The sequence below is a fragment of the Phyllosticta citriasiana genome (genome assembly GCF_038021145.1).
Source record: "Phyllosticta citriasiana strain CBS 120426 chromosome Unknown IWZ02scaffold_8, whole genome shotgun sequence".
NCBI lineage: Eukaryota > Fungi > Ascomycota > Dothideomycetes > Botryosphaeriales > Phyllostictaceae > Phyllosticta > Phyllosticta citriasiana.
Genome location: NW_027117285.1, coordinates 37,711 through 59,798, shown reverse-complemented (window position 1 = coordinate 59,798; position 22,088 = coordinate 37,711). Strand labels below are relative to the sequence as shown.

General features: G+C 50.5%; 7 protein-coding genes across 7 annotated transcripts; 2 read left to right on the top strand and 5 right to left on the bottom strand.

Moving 5' to 3' along the window:
* Nucleotides 1–5,573: 5,573 nt before the first annotated feature.
* On the bottom strand, nt 5,574–6,341 carry IWZ02DRAFT_499968 (uncharacterized protein; the record flags this gene model as incomplete). The annotated part of the gene is made up of 1 exon (XM_066770246.1): nt 5,574–6,341. One exon carries the CDS (start codon nt 6,339–6,341, stop codon nt 5,574–5,576), a length of 768 nt encoding a protein of 255 aa, XP_066621474.1.
* A 2,210-nt stretch (nt 6,342–8,551) lies between these two features.
* IWZ02DRAFT_520665 (uncharacterized protein) lies at nt 8,552–12,099 on the top strand. The gene is made up of 6 exons (XM_066770775.1): nt 8,552–9,518; nt 9,624–9,990; nt 10,030–10,442; nt 10,676–11,318; nt 11,373–11,526; nt 11,573–12,099. Exons 1-6 carry the CDS (start codon nt 9,001–9,003, stop codon nt 12,037–12,039), a joined length of 2,562 nt encoding a protein of 853 aa, XP_066621473.1. The 5' UTR covers nt 8,552–9,000; the 3' UTR covers nt 12,040–12,099.
* Nucleotides 12,100–12,224: 125 nt separating this feature from the next.
* On the bottom strand, nt 12,225–13,006 carry IWZ02DRAFT_453695 (uncharacterized protein). Its single transcript, XM_066767672.1, has one exon. It carries the CDS (start codon nt 12,940–12,942, stop codon nt 12,562–12,564), a length of 381 nt encoding a protein of 126 aa, XP_066621472.1. The 5' UTR covers nt 12,943–13,006; the 3' UTR covers nt 12,225–12,561.
* Nucleotides 13,007–14,072: 1,066 nt separating this feature from the next.
* IWZ02DRAFT_380251 (uncharacterized protein) lies at nt 14,073–14,627 on the bottom strand (the record flags this gene model as incomplete). Its single annotated transcript, XM_066765095.1, has 1 exon — nt 14,073–14,627. One exon carries the CDS (start codon nt 14,625–14,627, stop codon nt 14,073–14,075), a length of 555 nt encoding a protein of 184 aa, XP_066621471.1.
* A 1,541-nt stretch (nt 14,628–16,168) lies between these two features.
* On the bottom strand, nt 16,169–17,452 carry IWZ02DRAFT_433801 (S-adenosyl-L-methionine-dependent methyltransferase; the record flags this gene model as incomplete). The annotated part of the gene is made up of 2 exons (XM_066766321.1): nt 16,169–17,172; nt 17,230–17,452. 2 exons carry the CDS (start codon nt 17,450–17,452, stop codon nt 16,169–16,171), a joined length of 1,227 nt encoding a protein of 408 aa, XP_066621470.1.
* A 384-nt stretch (nt 17,453–17,836) lies between these two features.
* IWZ02DRAFT_491235 (MFS transporter) lies at nt 17,837–19,635 on the top strand (the record flags this gene model as incomplete). The annotated part of the gene is made up of 4 exons (XM_066769722.1): nt 17,837–18,226; nt 18,289–18,382; nt 18,480–18,931; nt 19,003–19,635. 4 exons carry the CDS (start codon nt 17,837–17,839, stop codon nt 19,633–19,635), a joined length of 1,569 nt encoding a protein of 522 aa, XP_066621469.1.
* Nucleotides 19,636–20,412: 777 nt separating this feature from the next.
* IWZ02DRAFT_453687 (uncharacterized protein) lies at nt 20,413–21,827 on the bottom strand. Its single transcript, XM_066767671.1, has 5 exons — nt 21,269–21,827; nt 21,182–21,195; nt 21,036–21,122; nt 20,713–20,954; nt 20,413–20,657 (listed from the first exon to the last, which is right to left on the bottom strand). Exons 1-5 carry the CDS (start codon nt 21,683–21,685, stop codon nt 20,560–20,562), a joined length of 858 nt encoding a protein of 285 aa, XP_066621468.1. The 5' UTR covers nt 21,686–21,827; the 3' UTR covers nt 20,413–20,559.
* Nucleotides 21,828–22,088: the final 261 nt, after the last annotated feature.

The window sequence follows — 22,088 nt, the reverse complement described above, 5'->3', positions numbered from 1 at the left end:
ATAGTATTAAACTTATTATCGATAAATATATAGTCCTTAGGTCTAAGTAGATAGACCTTATATACTAGCTTTATATCCTATATATTCTAGTTACTAGTAAGAGGGATAGTTAGTTAATAAGACTCTAGAATATTAACTATTCTAGTATCCTCCTAGATAAGGCGAAACTCCTTAGTAAGTATATAATACTCTTACGCCTAGTTATTAGTACTATAGATAGTAATTCCTAAATCTAGCTATTATTCTATAGGGTTAAGTAGGTAGTCCTTAGCTAATAGTTAGTCCTTTATAGCGTCCGCTATAAGGTAGTAGAGATAGTACTCTAGTAAGGTAGATACGTTCTAGACTATAGTTTTATTAACATCCTTAGGCGCGGCGTATATAAGCTTTATATAATAGGTAATTATAAGTAGGGCGGCTAAGACGTTAGTAATAAGGACTATAGTTATACTATTATCTATTATCTATAGTAGGACGCCTAGTATATAGGGAGTAATAATATAGTCTCCCTCTAGTAAGGTGCTATTATACTTAATAGGAATTACTATAAGTAAGTAAGGTAGTAGTATAAGCTAGCTAGCTACGTAAATTACCTATTATACGTAAATTACCTTAGAGTAGTAGTAAATATCTATATAGACCTATACTCCTTCTACTTTAAGCACGTAGTAGTAATAGTTAAGGACTACCTTATTTAGTCCTAAGATATTATTACTAATAAGTATATTAGCCTAAAGATTATTAATAAGATAGGCCTTAATTAGCATATAAATAAAGTAGCTATTAATAGTAGGTAGGAAGATATCTATTAAGATATACTTATAGGCGTTAAGAATCTTATTCCTAATAGGGTAAATCGCTATACTATTATAATTAATCGCGACTTTAGCGCCTATATCTAGATTATTATTAAAAAGAAACCGTTAGTTAATAAGAGAGATATTATAACTACTATCTAGTATAACCTATTATAGTTAGCTATTATAAGTTAAACTTACCTTAATATAGGAGTAGTACTATTTATAATATCCTAATCCTTACTAAGGCTTAGGGCGCCTTATATTAAGAGTAGCCTTATAAGCGTAGCTTAGGATTTACTCTCCTTAAAGGTCTACTATAGCGGCTTAATAAATAATATCCTTAGGTAATAGCTTATATAAGTCTCCTCCTATAGCTATATATAGGTAAGTAAAGTAGTTATTATAGTTATTATAGGCTACTATAAGATTATTAGCTTCTTCCTAGGCTATACTATTATTATTAGTATTATAAGGTATTATTAGCTTATTATAGATAGCCTAACTATAATATCCTAATTACTTACTATAATCTAGGTATTTATTATTAGTATATCTATTACTATAGTATCCTCCCTAGACGTATCTATTACTATATTACACGCGTAGGTAAGGAGGGATAGATAGTAGTATATTCTATTAATATAGGTAAAGGGGGGGCTAAGGAGTAGTAGGAGGAGTAGTTATAGCTTAAGTTAGTAGTAGACCCTAGAGGTATCCTAGGTATATAGTTAAGGGTAGAATAGTAGTATAGTTATTATATAAGTTATAGCCGCTATATAGTAGGCTATATAGAGATTAGTAGTTACGGCTATTAAAGCCTCTATAATTATTATTATATCTACTATGGGTAGGAGGAGGTAGAAAGCCTTAGTATCTACTATAATTAGTAGAGTAGTTATTTATTATCCGGCCGTCTTAGTTACTATAGCTCTAATTATAGTAAGTATTAGAGTAATTATTCTAATAGTTATTATAGTAGCTATCCTAGTTACTATAGTAGTTATAGTAGTATCCTCCCCTTATAGATATATAGTTAGTTTATCTTATACTATACGCCCTCTAGCTAGTATAGATTACCTTCTAGATAATTAGCTTTTTAATTATCTAACTAATAAGGTCGTCTATTAATATATTAGCTATTAGTATAGGTATATCTCTTTAGAGGACTAGGTCTAGGCCTCTCTACGCTCTAGATATATTTTAGTACTCTAAGTTACTATATGCGCGTCTATAATAGAAGATAGTAAGAATATAGTTATATAGGGATTAGCTATTCCTAACATTATCTATAGTATATTATTATATATTATAAAGCTATCTAGCCTTATTAAGAGTTATCCTAAATTATAAGTATAGAAGAGAGCCCTATTACTAAGGGTTTTTACGTATATTAGTCTTAGTATTATTATTTAGGCTAGTATACTAGGTAGTAGTAGCGCCTTATAAGTATTAGTAGACCTAGGCGCTAATAGCTTTATTACTAAAGACTATAGCGTTATTATAGTAGGCGTCTATAAATAGGTTAATATTATAATAGTATATCTTATTACTAATATTAATAATATTACTAGCTAGTATAAACTCCTTAGTAGCGTTAGGGAAGAAGTAGCTAATATACTTAGACTTAAAGTAGAATGTTATTATCTTAGTATAGGAGTCTTAGCCTAGTACTATCTAATCTTAGGTTATACTACCCTACGCCTAGTTCTTATTACGTATAGAAAGACTTTAGGTAATTATAGCTAAGGCCTATATAGCCTAGGTTAGGTTATTTAGTAGGGTTAAATACCTAGAGGAGTACTATTTAGCATACATAAGTTAAACCTATATAGTTTACTTCTTATATTTAGTAAGGTAGTCTACCTAGGCTCTAATATCCGCCCTAGTCTAGAACTAATAAGTAGTAGTAGTAAAGCTAATAACCTAGTCCTTATAGGTAGTAAGGTTTTTAAATATAGCACTATTAGTATAGATATAGTAGGCGTTAATCTTAATAGAGCCGTTAATATTATAGTAATCCGTAAATAAGCGTAGTATAACTATAGGATAGTATATAGTCTTTATTATTTTACGGGTATTATAGATTATAAGGAGGTTATAGGTATTAGTATAGAACTAGTAATAGTCCTTACTATAGTTAGGAAAGCTACTAGTTACTTTAGTACTAAGTAGGTATATTTTTAGTAGAGGCGCTATTATTATGGGAGGGAGGGAGGTTATAAGGTAAGGTTAAGGTGCGTAAGACTACGCGTAATGTAATTTAATGAGTAGTAAAGTAATATTAGGTTTTAGAGAGGTAGTAGATCGTTACGATTAGTTTTTTTTAATAGTATAACCTTACTTTTAGCTACTATGTCATAGTGTTAGCTAGATATAGAGGTGATAGTAAGGTTGATTGTCTATCTAAGTAGGCGGAGTGGCCTTAGTAGAGGCCACTCGTCTCGCTTATTGGCGCTGGCGCCGGTCCGCCTCGTCTAGCGGTGGTTCGTGCGCCAGAACCGTAGCAGCGTCGCCTTAACAAGCTCTGATCTATCGATACAACCTGCTAAGGGTCATGAGAAGGAAGGACCGCATCCCTGACGCAACTCCATGCGTAGATCCAAAGAGTGGTAGTTTTGGGAAATTGCCGGCAACTCCCTGAGCGTCTTGTGGACTAACAACTTTCGATAGCCGATTTCGTCGATCCTCTAATGCAGGGCTCGTACTATTCCGGCCTTTTTCAGTCGCCTCCTGGACTCTCATTCGGCTTTGCGACAGGGAATTGCACATGGCCGACTCTGCAACCCTAGGAGTCTGTAGCAAGTGCCAGAATATCACTTCTATCGTCAACTTTACTGAAGATCTCGGTGGAACCCATGCTTTTGGCCATTCCGGTTCAACCCAAGAGTACTTTACTCCTGGAAATGCTACTATCAATACAAAGCTCCCGAATCCGGATTCGACCGGGAAACGATAGCAGCTTCACAATTGGCAGTTGGATCAATTGAAATGGAAACGCGAAATCTTCCATGCACTACGGACGAAGCCCAGAGTACGAGAAAAGAGGTGTTTTCGCTGCCGTCGCGTTCTCGCAGCTTATTTAAATGAAGGACTGGCAGCGAATCATGCCACAAGTCATTGAATTTGGACCGAGCTGGTGCGCGAAGCTGTACAGCAACGTCTAAGTGGTAAGTGTCAGAGCCTTGCATCCAGACCTTTTGTGGAATCGACCTTCAAAACTGTATCAGATGCAATTGCAGTTGACATCTGAAAAGAAAAACGCAACAATGTCTTAGTACACTGTATAAGACATCCCACCTCGACCTACTTAGCCGTTGGAGAAAATCTGCCGCGACCGATCAAACGCTTCGTTAGAGACGGAAACTCTCAGTAGTGGGTCACAGAAGCTTTGCTCCGGAAAAAATAGTCCTGACAAGCAGGGGAAGGCGGATTAGTATTCATAGAGACCGCGAAAACCTTGCGCTGGACTACGTCTTTCCAACTGTGCAGTACACCCCGATCAAGTCGCCAAACGAGAGCGTACTTGCTTCGGACAGTCTGTTCCACGTCAGCTGTCTCGACATCGACCTGACCGCAAGTTTTGTCGTCATGAACAACACAATTACGATCTACAATTGCGGATTGACAGAAGGTTTCCCGGCCACTGGAATCGCTTTGCTACAGGGCGGCGACATCGCCGGGACGATGGACAACATTTCCATCGCCATGACGCGGCACATTCAGGAAAGTCGTAACGCGACCACGCACCAAGGCACCGCATTGTATCCAGAAGCTGTTGGAGTCGTGCGCTGGGCGTGGCTCATTTTGCCAATCGCGCTGGTACTTCTCAGCGCCGTTTTTCTGGTGCTGTGCATGTTATGAAACGGCTCAAGCGGGAAGTTAGGCACGACACCGCTCTGGAAATCGAGTCTCATGCCACTGTTCATCCATTGACTTGATCACTGGAACGGAAACGAGTTGCGCACAGACTGTGAAGTTGACATGCTGACGGAGGCCGAAGGTGCGAAGGTCCGGTTTCAGCTCAATGAGGATGGCGATCGAAAGAGATTAATTATTATGGTGGTGAGCGACACACAAATACCGAGGCACAGCCTGCTCTGAATCACCAGAAACGAGGTCGACCACGATTTTCCACGTTCATTTTCTATCCATACCACCCTTGGGTGTTCTTTCCTACACATACACTATCTCCGGTGGTTTTGACGCGTGTGAAAATCGTGCTACCTGCTTTCAACGAATCGCGCCTTTCTTTGAAATGTTCAACCACCCAGTTACTCGGCAACGTCCTCTTGAGTCACGAGTTCCCTACCCTCTGCTTTTCTCAAAGTGCCTTGCTTCAAAATCGGCCTTCTCGGCTTTCTCTAACTCCATTTGCCTTCCAAGGCCGAAACTTGGACTGTGAATCAGAACCACTGGATGCTTGACCGTCTCCACGCACCTGTGGAGCCCTTTCTGAGCTGATCAGGGGTTGGATGATCAATGGGCGAAGAACGTGGATGAATTCAATCCGATCGCGAATTATGGTTGATTGAGAATCGAGTTGGTGCATGTTGTTTGGTGTCTTGGACTCCCATGATGTTGGCGTACGGAGCATGGCATAAAGTCTTGATAGCACAGCCCCTGGGTCATGTGGTACCGGACCAAATCCTTGAAACTTCCGCAGTCTAGCAAAATTGTTGCAGAGTCGGTTGCGGGAGATGCAAATGGCCGAAGAAAGATGCAGCGACTGAGATGACGTTCTACTTCCTCTCGCCCATGAACGTAAGCGAACTCTCATTTCTCCTCCATAAACAGCACCATCTTTCTGAGATCTCTGTTCTCTTGCTCGAGCTGCGCAATGCGAGCCGCGAGGTCATTGGTCTTTTCCTTCAGCCCCCGAACCTTCTTCTTTAGCTCCTCTTCACGCTGCTTCTTTTTGACGCGAAAACGCGCGGAAGCGGCGTTGTTGCGTCGGCGCTTGTCCTCTGCCTCAACCACCTGTTGGATGTCCTCTTCCTTCGTCGGCCAGACATTCTTGCCTTGCAGTGTTTCAATCATGCGTAGTGCATCTTCCCAATGTTGTGCGGAGGGACCGATGATGTCTTCAGACCATATGGGAGCTGGCGGCGATTGAAGGAGATCGTCCACTTGGCTTATTGGCTGGTCTCTTTGTTGGGTATCATTGCGCTTCAGCTGAAAACGGTAGAAAGAACCTGAGTTCCAAGATTTAGTAATCTGAGTTTCATTTGAGATGAATGGTAGTGGCAGGGCTACGAGCATGATTGGAGCAACCGTACTTGATTCGGAATTTGGTCTTATCGCTGGTCGACCGCATTTTCCAGGTACTTTGTCATTTACTGACTTCTGAGCATGGCTCGCGAAGCGTTCAGGTCTTTTCCGAGGGCATTGTTGCGGCACGTCGGGTTCCCAATCAATGAATAAAGCGAAGTCGTCGTCAATGCTCGCGCTGCCGTCTTGGAGGCCGGAAATTTCCTGGCCGCGATTTTGCAAGCCCGGCAGGAAGTCATCGATGCCAAATAGACTGAGAATAGATTGAGACATTACGGCTTTGGCTACTCACTACACTACCAGCGGTCAGCAAAAATATGAGAGATGGTGGTGTAGCATGATGCGCATTAGTCATGTCCACCCCCGGCTACCGACCGAGCGCCGCTTCGAGAGATGGTGGCACAAGGGATCCAACCACCCAGCCTTACGACATGAAGTCCGAGGGCAAGGCCAGATTCGTATTGCGAGCGCATATTCTGAACACTAAATCTGGATGATACTGCAACGAGTAGCCGCCGTCTAAGCGACTGGTCTAAACTGAGCTTAAAACGGAAGTTCGGTTACCGAGAACGTGATGTTATGAAGAATGCAAAGGTTACTGGATCAATTTGGGGAAAAGTCCCCTTTTGTAAGTTCCATCTCCATCTGAATCCGATCACGACATTTTTTGCCTACATCAGCTATATCATGGACACATTGTTCGCCGATTTGAATAGCCAGCTCGAGAGCGTACTGCAGTAACTGAAATCCGAAGAAATCAATCGAAAGCTACACGATGCGCTGCATAATCACGAAAATGGAGCTCTAACAGAAACAGAGTTGAGCAAACTTGCGAACAAATCCATTGACCTCCTCCATGAAATCGAGCAGATGCTCGAGCCGGGTCACTTGGTTCTGGCAGATCATTTCTTTGGTGAGCATGCGAGGAAGTCGCTCGAATCAGCATTTCTAACGATGTTCCAGGCTATGTCCACGCATAGTGTCTTGCTGGAGCAGTCGATCTCAAAGTTGCAGACAAGCTGCAGGAAATGGGCCCTTCCCGGATAGAAGACTTGGCCGCCGCCTGCCACGCCCGACCAGACCGCTCTATCAGGTGCTGCGCGTGCTGTGTAGCAATGGAATTTTTGCCTATGACAAGTGTAAAAAGACATACCGGAACAACCACACGTCGACGCTGCTTCTCTCGGATCACTGGACCCAATGGCATCACTGGGCCACGTTTTACGCAAATCAGTTCTACGACAGGGCCCGCAGGATTCCGGGACCTCTGCAAGAAGACGCAAAACGAACACCTTCCCAGATTAACTACGACACGGAAATGGACACGTTTACGTATTTCAACAGCCAGGGCTGGATGCCGCAACTGCACAAGACATTTGGCGCAGGAGCGACGGCCCAAGCTCCATGTATCGTGGCCGACTACCCGTGGTGACAAGTCGCGAACGGAACCATCATCGATATTGGTGGTGGAGGCGGATCATTCATTTCTTTGCTTCTCCGCGCACATCAAACCATGCGAGGCGGCATCTTCGGCCAGCCGCACGTCATCGACAACGTCAAGCCGTTTTTCCACACCAAGAACGCCCAGTTTGCAGATCTGGCCGCGCGCGTGCCCGTCGAGAACTTGGTCGGCGGCAGCTTCTTCCAAAGCATCCCGCCATGAAAGGTGTACACCATGAAGTGGACGCTTCATTATTGGAGAGAGGAGGACGCGAGACGCATCCTGTCCAACATCGCCAAGGCCATCATTCCGGGAGACAACAGCCGGCTGATTGTGCTCGAGTCGATACTTGACACGACGCACAGCTCGAGGCTGGCACGGTATGGCGACATGAACATGATGATTTCTGTTGACGGAGTGGAGAGAACCTGGGACGAATGGAGTGCTTTGGCTGACAGTTCCGGTTGGGTGATCACCAAGGTGAATCCGTTGAGACTCTCATGGCATTGCGCGTTTGAAATGAGGCCGAAAGGCTGGAAATGATGATGGCTGGGAAATTTTTGATTCCGTTAGCTTGCCGCGGACTACTACAAAATGCAAAAGAAATTTCTCCTGATCATCCGCGGCTTCATTCGAAATGCACTTCGTGGCAATCTCACTGAACACCCATGACTCCTTATGGACTGGGAGATTGACTCGCACTGTGTCTTCGACGTCCAAATACTACATGAACTGAAGAGATTAAGCGCGGCCAAAGGGAGAGAAATCGGTTGATGCTGGAAGACTCCATCATATTTCTATGACGATGAATGCAAAGCCTTCGTCCTACGCTGTGTGAACAGTCGGTCCCTCGAAGAGCTTCGAACGGAAGAGCGTGCGCAAATGATTGGCGTAGATGCCTTCCAGTCATTGAAACTGCTGCAATTCTGCTCGAATCATTCGTTTACTGGTCAATCAGTCCTCCAACGCACTTGACAAACAAAGAAATAGGCTGACTGGTTAGGGAGAAGAGCTTGTCCTACCTCGGCTTCCGAATGGGCAGGGGACCATGAATTTTGAGTTGAGCCCATCGATCCGTGAACCAAGAAGCATACTCTTATGTCGTGCAGCCGCTGTAAGGATGAGCAGATAGAAGTAAAAACAAACATCACGCTTAATGCGCCATGTGGTAGCTTATGCATAGAGCTGGCGAAAGCTCGAGGATGCGATGTACACAGAGACCTGCTTCAACAGCATGCCATCAGATTACTGAACCGAGTTGCTCGGTGCGCCGTGTCCATTCTCGACATCTCGTGATGAGGACGAGGCCTGCAGACGGATGGGAGCTTGCAGTCGGGTCCCGAAGATCAGCAGGGCGAACGCAGAGGTCAGAAACCTGTTGTGATGGGAGTGAGATTTGTGAAAGCACCATTCAACTTGAGGCATCGACACTTCCAAAAGCTTCACAGAACTAGGTGGTCACTCGTTATCAGCTGTCGAAGTCCAGAATGAATGCAAACCTCTCTTTCAAAAGCCACCTACAGTGCTCTCCTTACTTGTTTCTCCTTCCTTGAAGATGTCCTGCCTGTCAAAACCCCACGCGGACTCTATCCCGAGACGGGTCAATCGAGATCGGTGACGCCCGCCACGACTGATTCCGGATTCGTCGAGCCATCGCCGTCGAACGAAGTCATCGATCCCCTCGACCACGTCTCGGACAGACACTCAGACGCAGAAAGTGCAACTGCTCAGTGGAAGCAGGAGCCTCGCAGTTACCACCATCCTACATCGGCGGTCAGCACAGAACAGACGGCAAATCCTTCCCAAGCACCAGCAACAGACATACAGGTCACCTTCATCCGAGGTGGCCAAAGTACCAAAAAATACTTTGAGGCGTGGCGCTTGGAAGAAGTGGTTGTGATGAAGTATGCCTGGAAAAAAGTTATACGGGCCGAGCCGATTTTCCAAACCATCTTCGACGAGGTGAAGCCGCGCTCATACATGATGCGGCTTACCGAAATGCCGATTCCGTGAGAAGAGACAGTGACTTTCGACCGCCACACGTACCGACAAGAACTTGCTAAGCAAGACTGCCAAACATGGCCAACATTTCAATTCCGAACCGTCATCCTCAGATCTCCGGATAGCAGCCGCAGCGAAGCAACCATAGTCCTTTCGGTGTATCATGCTCTCCTCGACGGGTTCTCCATGGAGCGTCTCGCAGAAAAGGTCCGTCGCTTGGCGATCAGTAAACAAGATGTCAAGCCGGGCAAGTCGTGTCTGGCCGCAGCACGAGAACTCGATGCCATCAAGAAGAAATCGGGGGCCGCAGCCGTTGAGTTTTGGGAAAAGAAGAACAGCCAGTACGGCAGTGCCGCGTCAAGCCTCGGCCTCCTCAAGCCTCGCAAGAGGAGAGCCCCCAATCGAGACAACGAGGTGCAAGCCGACTTTGAGCATCTCACCAACCGACTTCAAGAAACGTGCAGGGCGCTCGGCGTCACGGTGGCGTCCTTCTTCCACGCAACGTGGGCTCTTGTCTAGGCACTGTATACCGACTCGGACGCGGTTGTCTTTGGATCGATTCTTTGCGGAAGAAATCTCCCAATCGATGGCATCGGCACCGTCATTGGGCCTCTGCTCAACTCGCTCCCGTTGCACGTCGAGATCACTGAGAACGCATCCGCTGGAGACTTTGTGCGACGTATTTTCCGGGACCTGGCCGAACTCTCTTACGTCCACTGGAGCACGCCGGAGCGCGGATACACTCGCAACTTCGAAGCAGCACTTTCGGTGACGCGTGGATTGCAAGGCTCTTCTCGTTCTTCTTCTCCCTCTTCCCAAGACTCGATCCACCCCATCCGCCCGCATCGCTACGACTTCGAAAGCAACGTTCCCCTGAGCCTGGCCCTGGACAAAGCAGCCATGAATTTGCGGCTGGTATACTACCCAGACATGTACAGCCCAGAGACGGCCTAAGACGTTGCATCTTGCTTTGTCGGTGCGCTCGAGAGACTGACGTATGCAACGAGCGTCCAGCAATGCCTCGATTCACTGCTTACCGTGCCTATGCAGCAACGGCTGCGGGTTCTTGGCAATTGCATCTCGGGACTGACGACGCACGCTGCCCATCCAGATAATCTCATGTCTTTGTTCGAGCAAGCCGCAGCAGCAAACGCCGACGCGCCAGCCGTCGAAATCGGCAAGCGAAGAACCTCGGCGTTGAGAAGGATGAAGTCGTTTGTGTGCATGCAGACGGCAGTCTCAACTGGGTAATTGGGTTGATGGGCGTCCTCAAGGCCGACGCCACCATTTGCAGCCTCGACTCCACCTTGCCTCCTGACTTGCGGAGCACCATGTTCGGCACAGCCAAAAGCAAGGTCTTCATCGTCGGAGACGAGTCTCAGCTGCATTTCCGGCCAAAGGACTGCGAGCACTGCCTCGTCCTGGAAACGCTCGTGGTGGCCGAGACGCCAGCAACCGCGGCAGCACCACGCGTCCCAAGACCCTTTGCCCCCGCGTACCTCTGCTTCACTTCAGGTTCAACGGGCAGGCTCAAGGGCGTTCTCTGCACGCAGCAAGGCCTCGTGGCGTTCCAGAAGGACGTTGAGGTGCGGCTGCACGCTGGGCCAGGGGTGTGGGTAGCGCAGTTCATGTCGCCGACATTTGACGGCAGCGTGCACGAGATTCTCTCGACGCTCTGCTACAGCGGCACGCTCGTGCTCCGGAGCAACGCCAACCCGTTCCAAGTGTTGCGGCCGGTCGACAGCGCGATCATGACGCCGTCGGTTGCGCGCACCATTGCGGCTGCGGAATTTCCCAACTTGAAGACGGTAAGTCGTCCCACCAGAATGACTTACCTGACATATGAGGCTAACCAGTAGCAGGTCTACCTCGCTGGCGAACAAGTTCCCGAGACCGTCGTTGACCAGTGGGCACCAGGCCGCAAGCTCTACAACATGTACGGTCCGGTCCAGTCGAGGGCACGTGCGGCGCCACAATCACACGGCTACCATTGGGCGGCCGAACCCGACGTCGCGGGTCTACATGCTCAGCCGGCGCGGCCGCTGCCGCCTCGTACCGCCAGGCGCCGTGGGCGAGATCTGCCTGGCCGGCGTGCAGATTAGCCGGGGCCACGTCGACATGGCCACCGCGACAGTGGCGCGCTTTGTGCCCGCCGACACAGGCTGTGGGCCTCCCGGCGAGATGCTCTACCGCACGGGCGACCGCGGGTACTGGGATGACAACGGCAAGATTGTGTGTTTGGGCCGGGATGACGGCCAGATGAAGCTTCGCGGCTTCCGCGTCGACCTCGACGACCTTGAGGCTCGCGTGTTGCGCGCCTTGCCTACCATCAAGGCCGTGGCCCTCACGAGGGTGCGAGATTCCTTGGTTGCCATGGTGCAGCCGGCGACGCTCGAGGTCGAGTCTGTCAGAGCAGCCATCAAGCAAAAACTCCCGAGGCAGGCCGTGCCATCGGTGATTGAGTGCGTCGACGAGTTTCCCATGACGCGGGCGGGTAAAGTGAATCTGAAGGCGAAGCTGGCGGGTTGAGACCTGGGTGGAGTGTGAGGTCCGTGGTGTTGAGAATGACGTCGCTCATTTCGTTTCGTGCGATTGTTTACATTTTCTCGGCTTACCGAAGTTAGAAAGGACCTAGGGTCCATAGACCGGGTCTCGCTCTTTTTGTTTATCCGAAATACTACATGCTCTTCCTTGCTTTCTTCACCTCCATGTCTGCGGGCGTGTCGGTGCTCGTCTTTAAACTTCAAATGGGTCCGCCGACGCACGCGTCGCTGTGCCTGTCGGCCCTGCTTCCAAACTGTGCTCCAGACCCCTCGTAACAGCACCTCGGGCATTTTTTGACTCGGATAATGCATCTCAATTCGAAAGGCCTGCGCCGAAAATTCCGGACGCCGTGAGACTTGTCTCTGTCTAACTTGTCTTGGTCCAATTCATCTACACTCATCAAACGCCATCGTGCTCCAATGCAGTTTGTACTCCGGAAATTAGTCGCCATCAGCGTGAAGCAAGAAGAAGCAATCGGAAGAAGGGAACAAGGACAACGGAAAACGACTACAGCAACACCTTGAACAAGTCGGCCTTGGATGAAATCTTATCCTTCAACTCGGACACCATACCGGCGCAGGTGCTCTGACACGTCGCCGAGCTGGCGACTGCGGGCAGCACGAACAGCTGCTGAAGTTTGCCCATTGCACTTTGCATCTCGGTCACCCGCTTCATGATGAGCGCCCGCAGTGCGTGGCGCCGATCAGCAGCTCTCACCACGTAGCCTCCACACCGCAGTGGCACCTTGTCGCGCGTCAGGCCGGTGCTCAGCGAAATGCGTTGGTCGTCTCCACCTGCTGTTCCCCCGCCTGCTGCTGCTTGCTGGTCGATCCACACGGTGCCCATGCCAAGCGCCATCGAGACCTCGTCCATGGCCTGACACAGCATCAGCGCCGACGACAGCCGCGGCCCGCACGTGCCGCAGCTCACTACGCGGAAGCACTGGTCGAGCAACACCTTGGACTTTTGCACTGCTGTCACCAGAAAGGCGCTGCAGTCGTCGCCCTCGCCGCCACCACGCGAGCTGCTCCGTGCGGCTGTCGACTCAGCCAGGTGCTGCAGGAGCGTCGCGGAGCAAGGACATTCGCCGCCCATGGACGACGACACGTCCCGCACTGGGCGGTCGCCGCTTTCGTCGGTCGACTGGGCGCACGATGATGCTGATGATGTCGACACCGAGGACGACGTGGTGCTCTCATTGCAGCGTCTGGCGTGGAGGTCGTCAGTGGCTGACGGCGTTTGAGGTCCGCCGCAGCTTTGCATTGGGCTAAGCATGAAGTCAAAAGTCAAAGCCGAGTCGTGCAGACCGCCTGGAGGCGTAAAGTCGGCAAAGGTCATGGCGGAAAAGGCGTCGGTGGCGCCAGTCCCGGCACCAGGGGTGCTAAAGCTGAGCATGCTATGGAAAGCTGCATCCTGGTGTTGACCGAGGTGGTGCTGTGATGGTTCGTCGGGGAACGGAGACATGGCAGATATGGTTGCCGAGTCGGGCCGCAGGGGTCCGCTGCCCTCCGATACGACCGAAGGATCGAAGGGAACATGTAATCGCGTCGAATCTTCTCCAGAGTAGTCGCGCTGAGGGGAAGCCGTATTCGGTGTAGGCAATGCCGTCTGGGCGGGTTGAGAGGTAGGTTGCGTCTGCGTTTGTGTTTGTTTTTGCGTTTGCGCCTGGTTCTCGGCGGTAGAAGAAGAAGATGGCGTCGTCTTGCGCGGACGCGGACGTCCAGCTCGGCGGGACGGGCTGTAGATGCAGTCGATGTTGTACTTGACGCATCGCCGGCACGCGGGCCGTTCCTGTCCGCAGCGAATCTTCGATGCCTGGCAGCTGTCGCAGGACATGCGGAACTTTGGGGCCTTGGGCTGCTTGTTGTGGGTGGAGCGACCGGATTCCATGATGATGAGATTTTGACAGACGATGGCGTTGTTGTTTCCGAAACCCTGAGTGGTAGGTATAAAAGGGCACGCCCGCCTGTCGTCAATGTGCCTTGGGGCAACTGGACTGACTCGGGCGCGCACAATAGTCAGGTCAGCGACGCCGACAGGGTCTTGATTCTCTGGGCACATTCCCGAAGCTGCTGCACGTTCGCCTGGACAATTTCGAGGCACGCGTCCATCTGCGCGGACCGCAGTGAGGAGAGGGCGCCGCTCAGCACCGCCATGAGCTTCGAGAAGGGCGACAGCCGCAACGCTATTAGCTCACGACTCAGCGTCTCCGCATCGGCCGGATCCAGGTCATAACCTCCCAGCGAGATGCGCGCCTTGTCGTTGTCGTTGTTGTTGTCGTTGGTATTGTCGTTTTCCTCTCCCAGCCATCCCCGGCGCACCCAGTCAATGACACAGGCGCTGAGCACCGTCACGCTGGCCAGCGGGAACCGCTGCTGCCGGCACGTCTCGCAGTCGAGCACCGTTAGGCAGTTGACTTCCGCACTCTCCATCAGTTCCAGCAGGGTTTCCAGCGCCACAGCCGTCCCCTCAAGCTGCTCAATGTGCATCAGGACCCGCAGAGCCGATAGAGTGCAGCCGCAGTTGTTGTTGTTGCTGTTGCTGTTGTTGTTGTTGGTCGTGGTGTTGTTCATCTTGAATACGGCTTCTTCTTTTCTTCTGGATCGTGCTGCCTGCTGGAATCACTTCTCTGCCCGGCCCTTAAATGCAAATTGTGAGTTTCTGGAAACATCCGTTTTGCTCTTCTGACTTTCAAACTGCCCTCATGAGTCGTCCCTGGCAGATACGAGCTTTTTATTTGATCGCGAAGCGAATCGGGCTGGCCCGCCATTCTGTCCCTGTCTTTGCGATGACTCGATAGTTTCGCCATGCTGCCGCATGCTCACAACGTCGATTCGTATTAGAAATCACGCTGATTGGTCACCATCATCCTGCCAACTCTAGATGGTGGTTGATATGGCAGGGAGTGTGATTCGCTCTCGCCTCTCCAGTAGTACAACGAGCTAGCCTGATCGGCAAGCCTGAGCATAGCCCCAGACAGAGTAGAGCATTAGGAAGACATTGGAGACCGGAAGGTGATGACGATTCTCGGAGCCAGTCTATTACTGCTTCAGACATCGTTCCTCGAAACCTGGCAGCGGGCCGAATTCATGTGGTGGGTCAGGTACTTCGGATGTACTTCCATTGGCCTGGGCATGTCACAAGAAGTCTTGCCTTGGACTCCACTTGCGAAGCATCTTTTCAACCCGGTCGTGCTGAGTGGGTTGGCTCTTCGTGTACGGCCCTGGATTGACTCGGTGTGTACCAACCTGGATTGAGCGTCGTACGGGGGGATCGTGTAAGGAGGCGCTGACCAAACTTGGGGGTCTGTGTGCGGAAGACGTGCACTCAAGCACAAGAACCCTTTTGCCCGCGACCACCAAGCCTCAGTTCTCATTCTCCAGCTCCATTCCGAGGGGGAAGTCTACAGCAGATCTCCTCTCGCCTCGACCGAGATTTGCCGCCGGAAACATCCCACACTCGATGCCAAGGGAGATCAGGAGACCCACGACAATGTGCAAGCCTGGAAGCTGCGGCACGAAGGATATCAGCCAGGAAAATACGGTGCAGCAGTCGAAGCCATGTCTATACGGACTAGGTACCAAAGACGCTACGTGCAGAGCGAATTACTTTACCGGGGCAGCCGGGCGCCACGGCGGCCCAGGACCCAGTACGTAGAGTTGAGTCGGCTATGCACAGCTGTTTTCCCGCGACACTGAGGAAAATCTTTTTGCAGGTAATAGACCGATTTCGTTGTGCTGAGGTCCGACTGATTACTAGAGTCATTCCGGTACGCAAAACCTGCAAGGAGTAAACACGCCGAATTCGCCCTCGATACGTCTCCCACGTCGCAAATCTTGTTGTTGTTGCTGTGACTGGTGGTTCTAGGCGCGGCAATGACCACTGGGCATGGCGCCAGATGAATGATCTCCAAGTCAAAGCCTCGCTACAACACCTCCACTTGCTCACGCGTGCCGCAGATGCACCGGCAGACTTGTCTGATTCCATCTGATCAGGGACGGGAAAAACATGGCTCTTCACTGGGCTCAGTGCATGATTGACCTGGAGACAAGTGGGCAATCGATCTGCTCGTCTTCTCGTAATCTTACTACGGGGGAAAACTACTGGCATGAATCTACGCCGGTCTAAAGTCAATGGCCGCGGGCCACGCGTTGCGTAGAGGAGAGACGCTCTTGACCTCCCACCCACCCAGCTTCGCCAACCGCTCCCAGTCGTCCCGCGTCCTCTCCTGTCCATTCGCTCCAACCATCATGGTGATGTCCCCGTAGCGAGCAATACGTCCCGAGCGGCCGTCCTGCAAAACGGACTCAATCACTACGAGACGGCTGCCTGGTGCCTCGATGATTGCTCGCCGCACATTCCGCAGAATCTTGACCACGTCCTCATCCTTCCAGTCGTGCAGACACCACTTCATCGTGTACACCTTGTACGCCGGCACCTCCTTGGTGAAGTCGCCCACATGGAACTCCTTGATCCGCTCGCGTAGGTCCGCAAACTTGCCGTCCGGCTCGTTGAAGAACGGCTTTATCAGATCGACGACGCTCTCGAGCTCCAGGATGGCGCCACTCAACGCGGGATGCGCGCGCAGCAGGCTTGTGAGAAAGTCACCGCCACCGGCGCCAATGTCGAGAACTGTGGCAGAGCCGAGCTCAGCCCAGTCGTAGTCGGCAATCATACCAGGGGCCTGGGCTACGGCGCCACTGCCGAGCGTGCGGTGTAGCTTCGCCACCAGGCCCTTTTCCGCAAAGTAAAGGAAGATGCTCTTCGTTGTGTTGTACTCGACCTGCGCCGGACAACGCGTCTCACCCGCACGGATGGCCTCTGGGATGCCGCGCGCCATGTCGTAAAATTCGTTGCCGTATAGATCTGTCCAATTGTGCCATTGCGTCCAGTGGTCCTTTGTGAGGAGTGTCGACGCCGGGTTGTTGCGGTACGTGTTGGTGGTTGCGTCGTACGAGAAGATGCCGTTGTTGTGCAGAACGCGCATGATCTGGCGCAGGCGGAGAGGCTGGAGGGAGCTCAGCGCTGCCAGATCCTCGACGGTGCGAGGGCCGTTGTTGAGGTGGTCTGGAATGTTATTCGACACTGCTGCCCACAGACATTTTGTGTCGTAGTAGGCTTTGGACGGTCAGCCGGGGGACATCGTGGAAATCGACCAGAGAACGCGCTACACACCAAGGTAATTCTCAGCCAACAGGGAAACGGGTGACTGGATCAAACGCTGTGCACGATCCAAAAGGTCGACTGTCTCCGAAGCAATCAGGCTGGACTGCTTGTTGGGCAATGTGTTCACATCCTGCAAACACTCGAGGCGCTCTTGGTTGAGCGGTCCTTCCAACGCCTCACACGCCTTTTTCAGTGCCGCCTGAAGTTCTGAGAGAGCAGAATCTACCGCCATGGTGTGTTTCTGATCACAAAAGGCCCGGTGGACGTGGACGCCTTTGACCATCTTTATTGACATTTTGACTCGAGGGCCGAACAAGTCGGGAGCCGACCATTTCGGCCAATCAGCGTCTCTCAACTCCGAAAAATTCCAACCTCATTCACATGGCCTTTCGCGACCGCCGCGCGAGGACGGATACGCAGTGAATGGTCGTCGTGGCTGGCTGGACCTCTCTCAGTATACCCTGCTGCTTCGGGGCCTGATCGCTCACCTCCTTTATTTGGTGGCTGCGAGTTTCCGGCCGCTCACTTGAGTAAACTGGTCAAAAGTCTTTTTTCTAGCTGTCGCCATTTTTACCTTTCCGTTTCAGTATTCCACATCCTCTACTTTTTGCACGGAATGGCCGTGCTAGCAGCACCTCCATGGCTCCGCCCTGAGAATGAGGCCATGAGGCCGAAGTTCCTGCCATGGGTAGTCACAGGAATGGCCTGTCTGGCCATGTACATCGACACGTTCCAGTCGACAATGGTCAACTTTGGCCTTTCGGCCATCATGGACTCGTTGGAAATGACGCCGTTCGACATCAACTGGGTCGTCATTGCATACAGCCTCGCCTTTGCCGCGGTTCTCCCTGTGTCTGGAGCCATCGCCGACAGATTTGGACTGCGTGTTGGATTCGTCTTTGGCACGGGTACTCTTACCTGGGCCAGCGCCCTCTGTGCAGCTGCGCCAAACAAATATGCGCTCATTGTTGGGCGCGCGTTCTGTGGTATTGGAGCAGCGCTGGGTGTAAGCGCAGGATCTCATTTTCAGGAGGCAGGGCAATCACTGACCAATTTCATTGCAACTAGACGGCAACCGGTCCACCAATCATTAGCCACTTTTTCAAGGAAGAGAAAGAGCGCAACAAGGGACTCTCAATGCTTATTATGTGCGGACCTCTTGGTTTGGTTTCGGGCATGATTTTTGGGGCGTTGCTGGTTGGCAAGTGCAAGCAGACTTCTTCACCCGGAAGAGCAAACTAACTGTTGCTGTTCCACAGAATCATCCACCGGCTGGCGCGGATTGTTTTGGCTGAACCTTGCCGTAAACAGCTTCCTGTCTATCGTCGGATTCTTCACCATTCCCGCCTTCGCAAAGTCCCCTCCCGACCCCACCAAGAAATTCGACAAGATCGGCCTAGCAATCTTCGTTACCGGTCTGCCGCTCTTGATCTACGGTGTGGACGACGGTGGAAACCGTGGATGGAAGACTCCAGATATCTTGGTGCCGCTCATACTGGGCGGCCTGCTGGTGATTGCCTTTCCCATCTGGGAGCGCCGCCTCGACAATCCTTTGATCCCGAAGCAGTTCCTATCCGACCGAAACATGATGCTCATGCTGATCACCTTCGTCATCTTCGGTGGAGGCTTTTCGACCTGGTTCCTCCTAGTCACCCAAGTTTTCCTCAACTCTCTCAAGTTGACAGCGGTGCGTTCCGCGCTTTACCTCCTCGTAAGCCTTTGCACTGCTGCCGTCGGTCACCCTGCGGTGAATCAAAAGCTGTTGTTGACATTTTCGTGAAGCCCTCCGCAATAGGATCCATCATTTCGGGCGCACTGGGCAGCTGGCTGAGTACGCGTACCTCCGTCAGAATCCAAATTGGCGGCTCATATTTCTGGACTGCCGCCTTCCTCATCCCCTGGGGCCTGATGGTCCTAGACGCCAATCGCGCCTACATCATCTGTTTCGCCATCTTGTACCTATTTGGTAACGCGCCTGCCGTCGTGCGCGCCCAGGCCACAACGCTGAGCACCATTCCCGTAGAGCAGCACGGTCAGGCCACTGCAATGCTGATGGTGTCGTTCCAGACCGGCAATGCCGTCTTGCTCGCCCTGTCTAACGCCGTCGCAAAGGGTTTTACCAAAGGCCCTGAGACGGAAGCGTCGTTGCTCGAGGGCTACAAGGCTGGCTTCTGGATGCTGCTGGCTTTGACCGCGGCGGTTGGTCTCGTCTTCATCCTTGTCTACAGGGACAGGGTGGTCAAGCAGCCCGATTCTGAGATGCATCTTCCGGATTCGGAGGCCAAGGAGGCCAACACATCGGGCACCGAACTTGCGCCCGGGAACGCCTCTGGCCAGGAAAATACGCTTCAAAGCTCGTCGAGCGTCGAGTCGAGCACTGAAGTCGTCTCGATGGAGCTCATCCAGAAAGCCTGAATGAGAACAGTGTCCAATTATTTGGAGCTGTGGAGATTTGCTTGAGGCTCTGATGTGTTCATCCTCTATGCATCTCCTTAATTTCCTGGGCGTCCAAGTCAGACGTACTCGTCATTTATGAGAGCATGATCAGCTTCATTCACATCAAAAATGTAGTAGAATTATAATAGAAAACGTTTGCACCGGGGATCCTAAGGGCTGGTGTTGAATTCATCTTGTTGCTTTGCCTTCTTTTTGTTCGTCTTTTGATGCATCCACAGCCCTTGCCAACATCCATGGACACTGCTTTTGCTTTTGCCGCTGTTTTGCATAATGCACACGAGAACGATTGGACAAAATAAGGACGAAGGTCTAGTCACGCTTGATAGACAGGCACTTTTGTTTTTGCAGCTTTCGATGTCAAGGCTTGGTTAAAAATTTTTTTTTTGAAAAAAAAGAAAAAAAAGAGTCAGGATTCCAGGCTATGTGAATCGGCCAGTCTCAAAACCTTATGGTGAAGCAAAGGAACAAAGGAACGAAAGGAAACAACTTGAATCAGGTCACCACGCAGGATGGCGGAAAAAAAGGAGCCTCTATCTAGACTATGAACAAAGCAGGTAGGGGAACTGACCAGTTGCCGCTGCAAAGTAGCCTCAGAACTGAATACAATCAAACAGAAAAACAAGTAAAGACTGCAATGGAAAGTGCGCGCGCAGACGTTTCCACCCGCAAAATCAAGGCAAAAGTAATGGCAGGACGAGTATCATGACCCAAAAGTTTGGCACTTGAAGAAGAGTCTGTTGCTTGCATTGCATTTATTTCGTAGCTTGTTAATTTGTGTCAAACTGCCCCTTTCGAGGACCAATCCCCTGCTTAGCATGCGCTGCGGTATTCAAGCTGCTTTCATCAAGCTTCGTCCTACGTCTTTGCTCGTCTCGCACACAATCAGTGACCTCCGAAAACCAGACACCGAACCTCGATACTTTCTCTGCGGGGAGCGTCGGGCTTCGTCTCTGGATGCTCAAACGCACAATGCGGGCAGACTACAGGAGCAGATCAGCGTCCAGCACTTCATCGAGGAAAGGAGGGGAAACCAACGTTTGGCTGCCACATCTGGCTTGTTGTCGTAGATCTTGATCAGCAAAGCCTCGTCGGGCCGCTGACCACCCAGATAATACCATTTTTGACCGGGACCGTGGCTGATGTTGTAAGTGGAGCCCAATTCCTCCCACTGGTGCTTCCACAGGTCCGTAGCATGGAGATTTTTCTCGTCTAGCGAGCTTCCATCCATGGTTGCAAGCGGCCAGTCCTGCACCGGACAGTTGATTGGACGCCAGACACTGTGTGTCAAACGTGTCAGTAATTGAAGCTCATGCTTGCACAGTCTGAGAGAAATTTTTATTTTCTTCGGGCTTGCTTACTTGATGATGCGAAATCGGCCTTTCAGGAGGTCTTCTGCTTCATCGCCGGCGTACTGACGAGCTCTGCGAATCGCGCCTTTGGGTGTTCTAGAACTGCGGTCAGTCTTGAAACCAACAAGTGCCGGATTCCGCAGTTTGACACTTACTGGTCACAGTGCACCTGCATTCAGGGTCAGATTATTAATAAGGGATAGAAAAAATAGAAACCTCAGAAGATGCGATCCTTGAATTACCGTTCTTCCTGGCTGCTGCTTTCCTGGACTGCCAAAAAAGCCCTCAGCGGGATCTCGCTTCCGGATTGAGTGGTTGAAGATGATGACTTTGTGGGCTCCAGTCTTGCGCTTGACCAGTGCTTCCACGGCCGCGTAGTAGTCGCGCTTGATGGTCTCGGTCTCGATATCACGGATTGCTTGGAGAATCTCCGGCCGGCCGCCCTCCGCGTCATCGACAAACGTGAATGCATGGTCGTCCAAGTTGAATGTGTCCTTGACAGGACGGCAGTCTGATACAAACACCTTGTACGGATTCCAGTCGTAGTTTTTGACTTCGAAACCAGGATCGGGGTCCGTGCGGTAGTATGGTACTTCTTTCTTGTCTTGCCATGGCTCAATGTAGAGCATTTCCGTCTCACACTTATGCAGGGTATCCATGATTGAAATTGAACTGGACAAAGGGATTAGGTGAACGATCTGATAGACTCACGAGTACCTTCAACTGTCAATCAATAGCATATATAGAATCATCGGCTAGTGTTTGTCGGCGTCCGACTGCATCCCGGTGCGTGAAAGCTGGTCTGTGCCTCACCAGCAATGGCGTGAGTTTAGTTCATATTCATATTAGAGAAGAGACAGCAAATACATATTGCTCTTGATAATGGCATTTACCATAGAGTTCTTTCGAAATGATGGATGAACTAAAGCATATCAATGTGTTGGTGGTCGCCAATATTCGGTACCCGACGCGAAAGAGCTGACTCGACTGGTGTCGGCGCGCGCATATAACACCGCAACTGCATGGTACGCGGTATTTTAGAATTTCTCAAACTCAGTTAAA